Below are 16,463 nucleotides of genomic sequence, written 5' to 3'. Positions count from 1 at the left end.
GAGATGTGGGTGAGGGCAGTGATGTTGTGGGGGTGGAACTGGACTCTCTGACGGTGGTGTCTGAAAAGAGAATGCTGTTCAAGTTGCATGCCATCTTGGACAATGACTCCCATCCACTGCATAATGTACTGGTTAGGCACAGGAGTACGTTCAGCCAGAGACTCATTCCACCGAGATGCAACACTGAGTGTCATAGGAAGTCATTCCTGCCTGTGGCCATCAAATTTTACAATTCCTCCCTTGGAGTGTCAGACACCCTGAGCCAATAGGCTGGTTCCGGACTGATTTCCACTTGGCGTAATTTACTTATTATTTATGGTTTTATATTGCTATATTTCTACACTATTCTTGGTTGGTGCGACTGTAACGAAACCCAATTTCCCTCAGGATCAATAAAGTACGTCTGTCTGTCTGTCATTGGTGGAGGAAGGAAAACCCTCTGTTTGAAGAAGGAGGACCTGGAAAGGAAAGCTGCGTCCTGGGAAAACTGCACTGGAGACAACGGAACTGAGAAATGGCTCGAATCTTGCTGAACTTTTGAGGAATAATTAGCAATTACTTCCCAATTGTATTGAGCCAGGTGGGGCTCATCAGCCTTGGACGGCAGCCCGCATAGGAAAAGGAATACTCTTGATTTTAAACCTCATGGGAAAGGCTTTGGGAGTAAATCCCAAGGAAGAAATCTGGAGCCGGGGTCCCTAAGGCAGTTTGATGTTGTTTCCAACTTCACTCTGGGAACCTCCACGATGACACTGGTGCCAAACTGTATCGGCGCTTGCCCTTCCCTTGGACTACATCAGTGACATGGAGAGGGGGATCCCGCTGCACGGGCAACAGCCGGTTCTTCAAATCTTCCCACCCAGGCTTGCGTTCTGGAGAGAGCACAGTCCACCAGAGGCACAAACCCATGATCACCTGGGATCGACGGCTGCCTACTATGTATTGAGCCAGACTACTTTTTCATTATGTGGGTGAATAATTCCCATGTGGGCAAGATCAGAGGGGAAGAAACATTTGTTCAGTTGTTAAGACTACCCATCCAAATCAGGGGAAGGGGTTAAGTTTTATTTCAAAGCTTGGATTAGCATACAACCATTAATATTGTAAAATATTCCAAATTTCTTCGTGCGAACATTATCAAACAAAATTTCACACCAGCTCATGGTTTAGATATTGGGACATATTAAAGGTGAGTTTTAAAAAGTATTTCAAAGGAGGAACCTTAAATAGACAGGTGTGCAGAGGTTTTGGCGCAGAATTCCAGGATTTAAGGCCATGGCAACTATCAGTGATGTCAACAAAGTCGCAGGGGGGTGTGGTGCAAGATTCCCAAAGAAGCATCCCAACTTATCTTGACTGGAAAGAAAACATGTTAAATAAATCAGTCATTTAATAATATTTATTACATTTTATTAAATTTATGTATTTATTAAAATTAATTATATAATTAACAATAAGTAATAAAACAAATCACATTTATTAATGAATAAACTCTTCTTGGGCTTCCAGCCAGGTGCAGGTATCAATTATAATTGACATTTTGATAACAAACTGCCATTTTAATGAAGAAGGCAGACTTTGCCATTGAAACTGTGGTTATAATTGACTGGAAGGCCGAGAAGAGTTTATTTGTCATATACACCAGGAAAACGCTAGATCTTTTTGCAAAATGTATTAACTTTAACTTTAATGACAGTTAATAATAAAACATATTAATTAAACAATTAAATATTCCCAATGAAGAGTCTTGACCCGAAGTATCAACTCTTTCCATAGACGCTGCCTGACTTGCAACAACATAGCATGCCTGCAGGTCACTAACCCTAAACATACATCTGGGAGGAAACTGGAGCACCCAGAGGAAACCCACACATCAAGTACTGACTTCTTACGTACAACAGTGAGAATTGAACCTGGTCTGCTGGTGCTGTATGGCGTTGCAAAACCTGCTACACTTCCATGCTGCGCCCCGCCACCCCACCTCTCATTAGAAGGCGACTCAGAGAAAGTTGTGCCAGAGAAGCACAAAGTCTTCAGCAAAGTTGCACCACTGTTAGTACTTAAAGCACTGAGACGTAGAAAAACTCTCACATGTTGAAGATCACACTGGAAGAATCACAAGCCCTCTTCCAGGCATCAAGGGCATGCACTATAGATGTATAAAATGATAAGAGGCATAGATAGAGTGGGCTGCCGGGGACTTCTTCCCAGAGTGGCAGTGGACAATATTTAGCTCACATTATCTGTGAGCAATGACCATGGCACGAAGTATGTTTTTCCTGAACAGCATGCTAATGGAAAAGGTACAATGTGCTTAGTACTTACAGCTTCATATTTTCCATATTTTTACTGAAGCATTGGGCCGGCTGGTGTAGTGGCATCAGCACTGGACTTCAAAGCAGGTGGTCCTGGGTTCAAACCCAGCTGGGTCCCACCCTGGGCAGCAGCAGTACCCTGCGTGGAAGAAAGGCCTTTGGACATACCCAACAAAGCTATAGGATAGTAACTATAACAGGATCAGTGAAAGATCAACCAGAGTGCAGAAGACCACAAACTGTGCAAATACAAATATATATTTATGTGCAAATAGCAATTAATAACGAGAACATGACACAATAAGATAAAGAGTCCTTAATGTGAGATCATTGGTTGTAGGAACATATTAATGACGCAAGTGAGTGTAGTTATCCCCTTTTACTCAAGAGCTTGATGGTTGTGGGGTAGTAACTGTTCTTGAATGTGGTGGTGGGAGTCCTGAGGCTCGTGACTCTTCTACCTGATGGCAGCGAGAAGAGAGCATGACCTGGGTGGTGGAGGATCTCTGATGATGGATGCTGCTTCCCTGTGACAGTATTTCATGTAGATGTGCTCAGTGCTTGGGAGAGCATTACCCATGATGTACTGGGCCAAATGTAGGATTTTCCATTCAAAAGCATTGGTGTTTCCATACCAGGCTGTGATGCAGCCAGTCAACGCACTCTCCACTATAGATCTATTGAAGTCTGTTAAAAAGTTTTACATATCATGCCAAATCTCCACAGACTCCTAAGGAAGTAGAGGTGCTGCTGTGCTTTCTTTGCAATTGCATTTAGGTGCTGGACAGATCCTCTGAAGTAGTAACACCCATGAATTTAAAGTTGGGTGATGAATACTTGTACATTGATCATAAACTTACTTTGACTTTAATTAGGTACTGATCTGAACTATAGAGAAGCATGCAGTAAAACTGTCTTACTGACGAATTAATGTGTGTTGGATGTCAGTACCGGTCTGAGCCTAAAAGAAAAGGAAAGGTGAGGGAGATCAATAAGAAAAAACTTACTGATTTTTTTTGTATATTTTTAATTTTCGTGACTTTACACCATGATCCTGCCAGTGTTTAGCATGTGCCAAAGAGCGCAGTAACTAATACACAATGTGGATGTTGCTGTTTATTTGATTGTTAGTATATTTACTAGTAGCAAATATACCAAACAGGAAATATGCTGAACATGTCCTCACAAACTGTAGAAAACCAATAACAAAAGAATCATAGATTTCCTTATAAAATGCCAGATAACAGATTACTGGCACCTGTCTGATTTGATTGCATAAATAGTGTTCTCAACTACTGGATGAGATTTTTATCTTGTAACTACAGTCTCTTTTTGTTTCTTTATTCCCTTTTCTAATCAGGATGTGTGGTAAGCTTTGCTTTGGACTGTTACAGATCACATGATTACATGAAGTATGTTAGTTGCCCTGTTAGGTTGATTTTGGCATATTATCCATATGATGAGCAATTAGTAACTGGAGTTTGGTAGCTTGTGGTTTCCATGGTAGTATACATTCAGTGGCCATTTTATTAGGTACACCTGTACACTTGCTCATTAATGCAAATATTTAATCAGCCAATCATGTGGCAGCAACTTGATGCATAAAAGACATGGTCAAGAGGTTCAGTTCAAAGATCAGAATGGGGAAGAAATGTGATCTAAGTGACTTTGACTGTGGAATGATTGTTGGTGCCAGACAGGGTGGTTTGAGTATCTCAGTAACTGCTGATCTCCTGGGATGTTTACGCACAACGTTCTCCAGAATTTGCAGAGAATGGTGCGAAAAACAAAAATTAAAAAAAATCTAGTGAGCCGGAGTTCTGTGGGAGAACTACTAGACAGGTATATGGAGGAATTAAAGGTGAGGGGTTATATGGGAGGCAGGGTTTAAGGGTCGGCACAACATTGTGGGCCGAAGGGCCTGTATTGTGCTGTACTGTTCTATGTTAAAAAGCCTTGTTAGTGAGAGCGGTCAGAGGAGAATGGCCAGATTGGTTCAAGCTGACAATAACTCAAATAGCCACACATTTCAACAGTGATGTGCAGAAGAGCATTTCTGAATACACAGCATGTCAAACTGAAGTTGATGGGCCACAGCAGCAGAACACCACGAACATACAAGAGATACGTAATAAAGTGGCCACTGTGTCTGTGTATTATTCATCTTTGCATATCAACATCCTACACCGAAACAGCTTGTTACATGTAACAAACTACTCAAGGTGCTTTACAGGGACTGAAAAGGGGAAAATTGGGGAACTGTCTGATCTATAGTCCTTCAAGAACTTCTATTTCTTACAATTTCACTTATAATTTCTATTAAAGAACAATATTTGTGTGAAACAGAACCCTCCCACACAATGAAAAGACACATAATCTGACTCAATTTATCTTTCATTTTGAAACTACATGTATTATTCACCAATCATTATATTCAAAGAATGGGCTTTCATCATAAATACGAAGTGTTAAAACCTCTCTGAAATATTAGAGGAATGACTAAGATGATTTTCCATACAAACAGCAATGGCAACAAATAATAATTGTTTCCATTTTAATTCAACTGTTCACAAAGAGTGAGACCAGTTTTAAAAGTTTAATTGTAAAATTAAGTCTCTCCTGACTGCAGAGAGCATCCGTTTGGAAATTCAGTATGTAATATTTCAGGTTTTCCATGGCTTGTGCCCTAGAACTGAAAAGCCTAGAGAAAGTGATGGATGCACCCAGTATGTCACTGAAAAAGCACACAGCCCCCCCCCCCCCGCCCCGCCACCGAGCACATCCACAAGGAGAACTGCTACAAGAAAGCAGCATCCATCACCAAAGAACCCCACCATCTAGGCTATGCTCTCTTCTCACTGCTACCATTGGGAAGGCGGTACATGAGCCTTAGGTCCCACACCACCAGCTTCAGGAAAAGTTGTTACCCGTTAACCATCAGGCTTCTGAACCAGTGTTGGTAACTTTGCTCACCACAACACTGAATTGATCACTGAACACAACTTTAAAGAACTCTACAGCTCATGTTCTCAGTATTAATTAATCACTTTATTTTTTTGTACTTGTACAGATTGTCTTCTTTAGCGTGTTGCTTGCTTGTCAGTCTTTGTGTGTAGTTTTTCATTGATGCTATTGTATTTCTTTGTCCTAATGCAAATGTCTGTGAGGAAATTAATCTGAGGATAGATGGTGACATATATGTACTTTGAACTTTGAGATCAAAGTTAAAGAAAATTTATCATCAAAGTGCATATATGTCACTATATAATGGCTTCAGATACATCTTCTTGCAGATATTTACAGGAAAGTGAAGAAAGACAAAGAAATTTATTAATGTATGGTCACTGAATTGTAAACCAAAGATCAGTGAGACTTGAATACCACAATATTGGCATGAACCTCATAGGTGATTGCTTCTCTTCAATGACTAGATCCACGACAGTCAGAATACTACAAATATTCTTGGTGTTACTACGCCTAGAAGAAGGAAAACAGCTGATATTGGCTGGAATAAAGGGCAGGGCTATGGGCAAAAAATTTAGGATGGTGATGACTGGTACAACTATACTGAACATTAACAGATTTTTGTAACTTTATTAATGTGAACTTGCCTGTAATTTTTCCCTCCAGTTTTTGAATCTTATTCCCAGATGTTACAAATCATTAATGAAATTGTAATCCATGGTGCATGTCAGTTATTTGGCTAAATTTCTGTAGGTTGCATTTAATTCTAGACAGTGATTGTCAGTGAGCAGGTGAGGAAACAGAAGCTTTATGTTCAATACAGACAGCACCCTGACTGGCAGGCTTCAATTAACAAGATTGTGTGCTGAAATTCTGGTGTGTTACTTTCTCCCTAATTAAGGGGATGAACATTATTTTGTCCTGACGATCATGTTGATGCCTCAGCCAGGAAAGCTCACCAATACTCAACTTCCTCAAGATGCTAAAGAAATTTGTCATGCCCCTGTCAACCCTTAAAAAGTTTTATTGATATGCCATCGAAAGCATTCTGTCTCGATGCAGTGCAGCATGGTGTGACAACTGCTCTGTACATGACCACTAGAAGCTGCAGAGGTTTGTAGCACAGCTCAGAAAACAGCCTCCCCCTCCACGGACTCTGTCTACACTTCTCGCTACCTCAGTAAAGCAGTCGGCATAATCAAAGGCCCCACGCACCCAGGACATTCTCTCTTTTCCCCCTCCCAGGCTCAGGGGCAGCTTCTACCCCACTGTTAATAGACTGTTGTGCAGACCTCTTGTACAATGAGACAGAATCTTGACCTTGCAATCTATTTTGTTTGGTTCTTGCCTGCACTTTCTCTATTACTGTTACTCTTTATTCTGCACTTTGTTACTGCTTTACCTCGTTCTACCTCAGTGAACTGTGTAACAATCTGATCTGTGTGAACTGTATGCATGTTTTCACTGTATCTTGGTGCATGTGACAATAATAACCGATACCAACCATCCTGGCTGTAATGGGCTAACTCACAAAAAAACTAAACTCCACTTGGTATTTCTGTTCATAAAATTATTTGAAGTTGATTAAGATTTTTAACTAATTATGTCAGTTCGAAGAAAGGCTAAAGGAATAAAGTTATATCAGCAATTAGATAAACATCCGCAACTCACATTACATATGAGAAACTGAGATCTTATTAATGTGGCACAAAATGCTGGAGGAACTCAGCAGGTCAGGCAGCATCTATGCAGGGGAATAAACAGTCAATGTTTCTGGTCGAGACCCTTCATCAGGACTGGAAAGGAAGGGGGCAGAAGCCAGAATAAGAAGGTGGGGGGGAGGGGGAAGTACAAGCTGGCAGGTGATAGATGAGACCAGGATGCAGTTAAGGTCAGAGGGGTTAGTTTCAAAGGATATGTGAGGGGTTTTTTTATACAGAGAGTAGTGGGTGCATGGAACTTCCTGAAGAAGGGTGTCGGCCTGAAATGTTGACTGTATATTCCTCTTCATAGATGCTGCCCTACCTGGTGAGTAACTCCAGTGTTTTGTGTGAGTTACTCTGGATTTCCAGCATCTGTAGAATTCCTTGTGTTTATGTATTGTGTGGAGTGGTGGTAGAGGCAGAAACATTAGGGACTTTTAAAAGACGTTTGGATAAGCATATGTATGTGAAGAAAATGGAAAGATATGGACATTGGTAGTCAGAGGAGATTAAATAGCTATTTGATTACTATTTTAATTGGTTCAGCATAACATTGTGGATCAAAAGGTCTATTCCTATGTTCTATACTATCCTAAGATTCATTTTCTTGCAGGCATTCATATTAAATGCAAAGAAACAATTGAATCAATTAATCAGAATCAAGTTTAATATCACTGGAATATGTCTTTGAATTTGATGTTTTGTGGGGAAAACATTGCAATATATAATTTTAAAAATCTATAAATGACAACAGGAACTTCGAAACATGTGTATATTGACTGGCTGCATTATGGTCTAGTATGGAACTACCAATGCCCTTGAATGGAAAATCCTACAAAATGTAGTGGATACAGCCCATTCCATCATGAGTAAACCCCCCCCCCCCCCATTGAGCACATCTACACGGAGCGTTGTTGCAGGAAAGCAGCATCCATCATCAGGGACCTCCACTACCCAGGTCAAGCTCTCTTCGCACTGCTGCCGTCAGGAAGAAGGTACAGGAGTCTCAGGACCAACACCACCACGTTCAGGAACAGTTATTACCCCTCAACCTTCAGGCTCTTAAACCAGTGGGGATAACTTCACTTGCCCCATCATTGAAATGGTCAATCATTGAGTATGCCCGCAGGAAAATGAATCTCAGGCTTGTATATGGTGGCATACATGTATTTCGGTAATAAATTTACTTTGAACTTTGAAGAAATATATATAAAAAAAATAAATAAGTAGTGCAAAGAGGGGGAAAAAGTGATGCAGTAAAAAACTACACACGAAGACAAACAGAACAACTAATGTGCAAACATTGCTACACAAATGTCGAGAGGAAATGCTTCCCAAAATTTTACATCAAGCTGCCTTGATTGCTCATCACATTTTCAGGAACGTTTCTGTGATTTGCATAAAATGAATTACTGAGGTGCAGTGACTCAGTAGGCAAAAACAAGCAGGCTGAATTGAAACATTTTCTGCCAAGATCTAATTAAAAAATATAGATTTCTGCATGTTTGTAATCTGTAAATAAAGTAGTGGGCAACTCTAAAGCATTTATCATGCCATTACTTACCTCTAGTGTAGATATTACAGATAGCTGCTGTATGTTAAAAGGTTATTTTGCAGATCTGATTTTCTTTACAGGTTTAATGTGCAATTTGCCAGGACAGCGCAAGCCATACTGTTGCATTCTCACACTTAGTATGCAGTGACATAGCTGTACATATTAAAGTTAAAAGCATAACTTGAGAAAGCAAAATTAAGAAGCCTGCATGTCAATTAATATCAAATTGCCAGCATTAATGACCAGAAGAAATGGAAATAATTCAAAATAATTCACTATTTTTAGAATACTTGTGCCATTGAGTCAAGCTAGAGCTTAAATTATTAAAATAAAATTTACATTTTGAAAAAAAAACATCAGATTTCACCTGTGATTACTTTTGGAAATGTTATCACGAGTGTTAGTGTGAAAGCTTAGATTTCACATGGAGGTGTTATTTAAGTGTAAATTTATCACTCTGAACAGACTGAACACTCCATGCATCTGCCGTACATTGCAGGTTTAATGTTGGGTTTCTATGTCATCCCCAAGCATTTTCAGATCAGTAGACAGATGAGTAACTTTTACACTTACCGGACATGCCAGCTTTAGTTTGAGGTAAGTTCATTTGATTATAATGCTTTCTTTAGGAAATGTTAGAACATCAAGAACATATATATATATACCATGAAGGATCCCACCCATCCTGCTCATGGACTGTTCGTCCCACTCCAATCAGGGAGAAGGCTGCGTAGCATCCACGCCAGGACCACTAGACCCAAAAACTGTAACTTTCCCCACGATGTCGGGGTGATCAACATCTCCACTCAGTAACCGATCTCACCACTGCTACTTTATCATTTCCTGTCAGTCCCCTTACGTACAGTTAGTCGTTAACCTGGTGTCACTTTATGTGCATAAAATTGGTATATGTATGTATATAGGCTAATTTTATACATTTACGTATATTGCGTTCTTTGTGCTGTTTTTTCATGTTGCAGCAGATACGGAGTAACAATTATTTTGTTCTCCTTTACACTTGTGTACTGATGAGTGACAATAAACAATCTTGAATGTTGATTCATCAGCAATAAAAGTGAATTGACTTGCAACTTGGTGCATCCCCATACATACACTGTTCAATGTTCGATGAGGAAATCGTATCATGGTCAATCTTGTGCAATTGCTCATCAAGGAGGATTTGTGTGCAACATCATGTTGAGGCAGGAAGGAGAAGCAGCCGTTCAGATACGAGCCTCCTAATTTGGATTAAAATGGTTCCCAACAGCACTTCTGCCTTCAGTGTCTCTGCCCCACCAATAATTCCCTTGAATAAATGCAGGAGATTCTGCATTTATTGTGTTTTTTATGCAGCATAGCATCCAGAGTAACAATTGTTTTGTTCTCTTTTTTACTCTTGTGTGCTAATGAATGACAGTAATCTTCCTTTGACCTGGATTTTCCTGCACATTATTGACCATTTATTCTCACACAAACAACAATAAAATAAATACATTACACTATAGTGTTGGGTGGCATGGCTCGGTGGACTGGAAGGGCTAAATAAATAACAGTATAGGCCTTCTACACATAATCAGAGGAAACCTTGGTAAAAATCTCTGATCTGCTGCGTATTGATCTGATTTGAACATGGTATTATACAACTATATTCACAAGCTGGCTCTCCTGTTTCTGATGACCAATGTATGACTAATTTAGGGGAACTTCGAACCTCATCAGAAACCTGGGTACATGATAACAAACTGAAAGTTAAACAGAACTTGAATATCAAAACTGTTCTGGAAAAACACAAAAGTGAAAGCCATTTTATTCAAGTTTTTCTTCTGTACTCATAATTGCTTTAGTATCAATTTACAATGCATATACAGCCAACAATAGTCTTCAGATAAATCCAAATTCAGAATTCCAAAGCAATTACAGCTGATTAAATTAATTAAGATAGAATCCACTGATTAATACATTTAACTGAAAGAAATACTCTCCAACTCTATTATCAGGGGACTCTGATTGCGAGAAAAAAGAATGTTTGTGAAAAATTTTGTAACAGAACTTTAAAAAACCTCAAAGTCCCAGTTGACAATAAAGTCTGCAAATCAAGCATAACAAATTAATCCAGATTATAATCAATGAATTTTGTGGATGATCTTGTGATGTGGCACGTGCTTGATTCTCCATGTTCAGCTACATGCTACTCGGTACTTTCTGTTGTCTTTTCTTAGAAGGAATGCCAGTTCTTTGAAATTCTTCCCTTTCCTTCAGATATTGTTGCTTACATTCTTCATATAATGTTGAATCATTATAACTTAAGATGAAAAGAACAAGAAAAAACATTTTAGTGTAAATAAATATGCTAGTAAAATGTAATTGGGAAGCAAAACACATATATGTATTTGGTGAACACAGGAGATCCTGCAAATCCAGAGCAACACTCACAAATGCTGGAGGAACTCCGCAGGTCAGACAGTATCTATGGAAATAAGTGAACAGTTGACGTTTCTGGCCAGGACTCTTCATTAGGATTGAATATTTGATGCACACAGCAAGTAAATTCTTAAAACTAAAAATATTTAACAATGATAAAAAGTAAGATGTTTTGGAAATTCATGTACATAATGAAAGAGAACAGTAATCTGACCACTGGAAGGACATAATTATTGCAATCTGAAGGTCAATATCCTAAGAAATAATTCTTCTCTTTCAGAAGTGCACATGCATGTGCTAATAATTAGATTATAAAGCAGTCACAAAGTCCTTGAGGAACAGGTTTTAGGGTGGCTCTATACACAAACATGACATACCTAGAAGTGGGTGGAATAGATACTATCAGAGCAAGTAGGAACAATATTCTCTCCAGTGTAAATGCCAAGGTGTGTTTTACACAAGTATCTGCAAACTAATGATATCATTATTCTCCAGGTCTATACTTAGATGTAATAATATGTGTAACCTACATAAGCAGATATTGATTCCAAAATCGCTTGAGGCTAACATCTCATTTGTTTATTTATGAGCATCAGATGCCTCAAAGTTGTCATGCATTAAACTGTGTGAAGTTCTGTAGTCCTACAGTTGGGAATGATTTAAAATTAGAAGTTAATGCTTATATTTCAAGTGGAAGTTTTATTCTAATATCAGTATAAATATTAATTAATGCCAACCAACCACTGGACATTAAATCCAGGTCTTGGCAGTGATGCCCAGACCATGAAATAATGACTAATAAAAATATCTTGATTCATATCCACAGATTTGTAATTAATCTTACCATAGAGCTTATGAATTTCCACTTAGTTGATCACCGTTCGCCTTTTGCACTATTTACTATTTTTTAACCCATAGTAAATTTTATGTAATGCATTGTGTTGCTGCCACACAAAAAAAAAGCTTAACAATGTGTGTTGCGATAATAAACCTGATTCTGATTCTGATAGACACGAGATTCTGCAGATGCTGGAAACCTTGAGCAACCCACACAAAGTGCTGGAGGAATTTAGCAGGTCAGACAGCAGGCATCTCATTCGGATACATGAATTTGGATTGCATTTGTTCAAATTAAGGGTAGGTCAATGTTCTAAAATTACCTTTTAAACGACCATCTTATCGCTGATATATTTTGAAAATACTTGAAGATTTTCTGAACACTGTGTTATAGATTTTCCAAAATGCATTGGCCTATTTCTATAGGCCAATAGGCCTGTCAAGACTGCTCTGCTATTCCATCATGGCTGATTTATTATCCCTTTCCACCCCATTTGCCCTTACTAATCAAGAACTTATCAAACTCGGCTTTAAGTAGACCCAGTGAGTTGACTTCCACAGCCATCTGTGTCAATGAACTCCACAGATTCACCAACCTCTGGTTAAGAAAATTCCTCCTCATCTCTGTTCTGAGGCTACACCCACTTGTCCTAGACTCCACTGCTATAAGAAACATTCTGTCCATATCCACTCTACCTAGGCCTTTTAATATTTCATAGGTTTCAATGAGATTCCCCCTCATTCTTCTAATCTCCAGTGAATACTGGCCCAGAGCCATCAAATGGTCCTCATACATTAACCCTTTCATACCTGTGAACCTCTCCAAAGCCAGCACATCCTTTCTTAGATAAGGGTCCAGAACTGCTCACCATACTCCAACTGGGGTCTGACCACTGCCTTATAAAGCCGCAGCATTATTATATGTCTACCTGCATAAACTGAACATGTTATTCCCCAAACTACATTTGAGTATATCACAAATTTTACCTACTGTTACTGAAAAGGAACTTGGCTTCAACCACTAAATTAAACTGGTAAGGAAAATTATTTGCATGTAAGTAACGAGTTAATATTGCTGGTCGCTTTAAAGCACTCAGCTCAATGTGCTCCCAGAGAGAACATGTTAAGATGTTTGATAAAACTAGGCAGCAGCTGAGGCATAAGAACAAACCTTGACCTTTATTTACAGTCTGATTAAAGTGTTATTTTCACAGAGAGGGAAAACTTGTGAAAACTGAGCAGTTTATTATTTACAGGGCCAAATTTTCAATCATGTAAGCCAGCACATGTAATAAATCAGCAAATGAAAATTTAAAGAAAGCCTGCAGATGCTAGAAATGTGAAATAGAATTTGGTGTGCATATGCTACAGGTCAGGCTGCATCTATAGAAAGGGAGACAGAGGAAATGCTCCAAGCTGGTGACCCTTTGTCACAGTTGGGAAGGAAAAGGGGAGAAGCTGTAAGGAGAGTGGAGTGGAGGGAGAACACTCAGGGTGACCAGAGGGATGATTTATACACAAGGTTATCTAATCACTGAGTGAAGTTCAAGAATGAGAACACTGACAGTAGAGTGCAGCGGTTACAAAAATATTCACACATTTTGCATGTCATGAAAGAATAACTGAAATATAACTGATATAGAAACTGAAATAAAATTTAACAAAAGTATTTTGAAATAAAACATGAAAATTTGATTTAAAAAACTTTAAAAATCATGTTTTAAAATATTAATTAGCAAATATTACAATTCTCTTGTTTATTTTCACTTCATTAAGGCCAGAAAATTTGCTAAATAAGAGTATACTGTTAAAAATTCACACATCATCCAAAAAAATGGAGGTATGTGTTGGGGAGCACTTCGGGTCCAGTGATCACAATGCCATTAATTTCAATATAATTATGGAGAAGGATAGGACTGGACCCAGGGTTGAGATTTTTGATTGGACAAGGCTAACTTTGAGGAGATGCAAAAGGATTTAGAAGGAGTGGATTTGGACAATTTGTTTTATGGGAAGGATGTAAAAGAGAAATGGAGATCATTTAAAGGTGAAATTTTGAGGGTACAGAATCTTTATGTTCCTGTTAGGTTGAAAGGAAAGGTTAAAAGTTTGAGGGAGCCATGGTTTTCAAGGGATATTGGAAACTTGGTTTGGAAGAAGAGAGATATCTACAATAAATATAGGCAGCATGGAGTAAATGAGATGCTCGAGGAATATAAAGAATGTAAAAAGAATCTTAAGAAAGAAATTAGAAAAGCTAAAAGAAGATACGAGGTTGCTTTGGCAAGTAAGGTGAAATAAATCCAAAGGGTTTCTGCAGTTATATTAATAGCAAAAGGATAGTGAGGGATAAAATTGGTCTCTTAGAGAATCAGTGGACAGCTATGTGTGGAGCCAAAAGAGATGGGGGGAGATTTGGAACAATTTCTTTTCTTCGGTATTCACTAAGGAGAAGGATATTGAATTGTGTAAGGTCAGGGAAACAAGTAGGGAAATTATGGAAACTATGGTGATTAAAGAAGAGGAAGTCCTGGCACTTTTAAGGAATATAAAAGTGGATACATATCCGGGTCCTGACAGGATATTCCCTAGGACCTTGAGGGAAATTAGTGTAGAAATAGCAGGGGCTCTGATAGAAATATTTCAAATGTCATTAGAAACGGGGATGGTGCTGGAGGATTGGCGTACTGCTCATGTTGTTCCATTGTTTAAAAAGGGTTCTAAAAGTTAACCTAGCAATTATAGGCCTGTAAGTTTGATGTCAGTGGTGGGTAAATTAATGGAAAGTATTCTTAGAGATGGTATACAGGCTCCCCCACTCCCATCCGAAGGTAGAGCGTTCCTATGAAACTGTTTGTAAACTGAAATGTCGTAAAACAAAGAAGCAATTACCATTAATTTATATGGGAAAAATTTTTGAGCATTCCCAGACCCAAAATAATAACCTACCAAATCAAACCAAATAACACATAAAACCTGAAATAACACTAACATACAGTAAAAGCAGGAATGATATGATATGATAAATATACACCCTATATAAAGTAGAAATATTGTATGAACAGTGTAGTTCCACTTATCAAAATCAGGAAGACAGTGAGCCAAAATCAATTTGGAGGAAAAAAAATCAGCATGTACACGCATGTGCACATACACGCCTACGCACTTACACGCATGTGCAAATAACTGCCTGCACAAGGTTTCACGGTCATTATAATCTTTCTCGGGGTAAACACACTTATAAAGCAGGCGTCTTTTTTCGTAAAAGCGAAAATCCTCTATGGTTAGCGAAAACAGGTACTAACGTAGGTCTTCTGTAACAGCGTGTTGTCGTAAAGCGAACATTCGAAAAATGGGGGACACCTGTATATAATTATCTGGATAGACAGGGTCTGATTAGGAACAGTTAAACAGTTAACATGGATTTGTGCATGGAAGGTCATGTTTGACAAATCTTATTGAACTTTTTGAAGAGGTTACTAGGAAAGTTGACGAGGGTAAAGCAGTGGATGTTGTCTATATGGACTTCAGTAAGGCCTCTGACAAGGTTCCGCACGGTAGGTTAGTTAGGAAAGTTCAATCTTTAGGTATTAATATTGAAGTAGTAAAATGGATTCAACAGTGGCTGGATGGGAGATGCCAGAGAGTAGTGGTGGATAACTGTTTGTCAGGTTGGAGGCCGATGACTGGGTCCAATGTTGTTTGTCATATACATTAATGATCTGGATGATGGGGTGGTATATTGGATTAGTAAGTATGCAGATGATACTAAGATAGGTGGCGTTGTGGATAATGAAGTAGGTTCTCAAAGCTTGCAGAGATTTAGGCCTGTTAGAAGAGTGGGCTGAAAGATTTCAGGAGTTTAATGCTGATAAGTGTGAGGTGCTACATTTTGGTAGGACTAATCAAAATAAGATATACATGGTAAATGGTAGGGCATTGAAGAATAGACAATAGGTGCAGAAGTAGACCATTCGGCCCTTCGAGCCTGCACCGCCATTTTGAGATCATGGCTGATCATCTACTATCAATACCCGGTTCCTGCCTTGTCCCCATATCCCTTGATTCCCCTATCCATAAGATACCTATCTAGCTCCTTCTTGAAAGCATCCAGAGAATTGGCCTCCACTACCTTCCGAGGCAGTGTATTCCAGACCCCCAACAAGTCTCTGGGAGAAGTTTTTCCTTAACTCTGTCCTAAATGACCTACCCCTTATCCTCAAACCATGCCCTCTGGAACTGGACTCTCCCAGCATCTGGAACATATTTCCTGCCTCTATCTTGTCCAATCCCTTAATAATCCTATATGTTTCAATCAGATCCCCTCTCAATCTCCTTAATTCCAGCGTTTACAAACCCAGTCTCTCTAACCTCTCTGCGTAAGACAGTCCAGACATCCCAGGAATTAACCTCGTGAATCTACGCTGCACTTCCTCTACAGCCAGGATGTCCTTCCTTCACCCTGGAGACCAAAACTGTACACAATACTCTAGATGTGGTCTCACCAGGGCTCTGTACAAATGCAAGAGGATTTCCTTGCTCTTGTACTCAATTCCCTTTGTAATAAAGGCCAACATTCCATTAGCCTTCTTCACTGCCTGCTGCACTTGTTCATTCACCTTCAGTGACTGATGAACAAGGACTCCTAGATCTCTTTGTATTTCTCCC

At 39.0% G+C, this 16,463-nt stretch overlaps 1 protein-coding gene across 1 annotated transcript in view; it reads right to left on the bottom strand.

Moving 5' to 3' along the window:
* Positions 1–10,313: 10,313 nt before the first annotated feature.
* Positions 10,314–16,463, bottom strand: part of cmc1 (C-x(9)-C motif containing 1) — a 73,234-nt gene continuing 67,084 nt past the window's right edge. Inside the window, exon 4 of the mRNA XM_059945019.1 lies at positions 10,314–10,839. Coding sequence (XP_059801002.1) covers positions 10,719–10,839 — 121 coding nt within the window. The 3' untranslated portion in view covers positions 10,314–10,718. The remainder of the gene's footprint in view (positions 10,840–16,463) is intronic.

The sequence above is a fragment of the Hypanus sabinus genome, chromosome 20 (genome assembly GCF_030144855.1).
Source record: "Hypanus sabinus isolate sHypSab1 chromosome 20, sHypSab1.hap1, whole genome shotgun sequence".
Classification (NCBI taxonomy): Eukaryota; Metazoa; Chordata; class Chondrichthyes; order Myliobatiformes; family Dasyatidae; genus Hypanus; species Hypanus sabinus.
The sequence above is the reverse complement of the archived record's forward strand: the minus strand, read 5'-3'. Positions and strand labels throughout refer to the sequence as shown.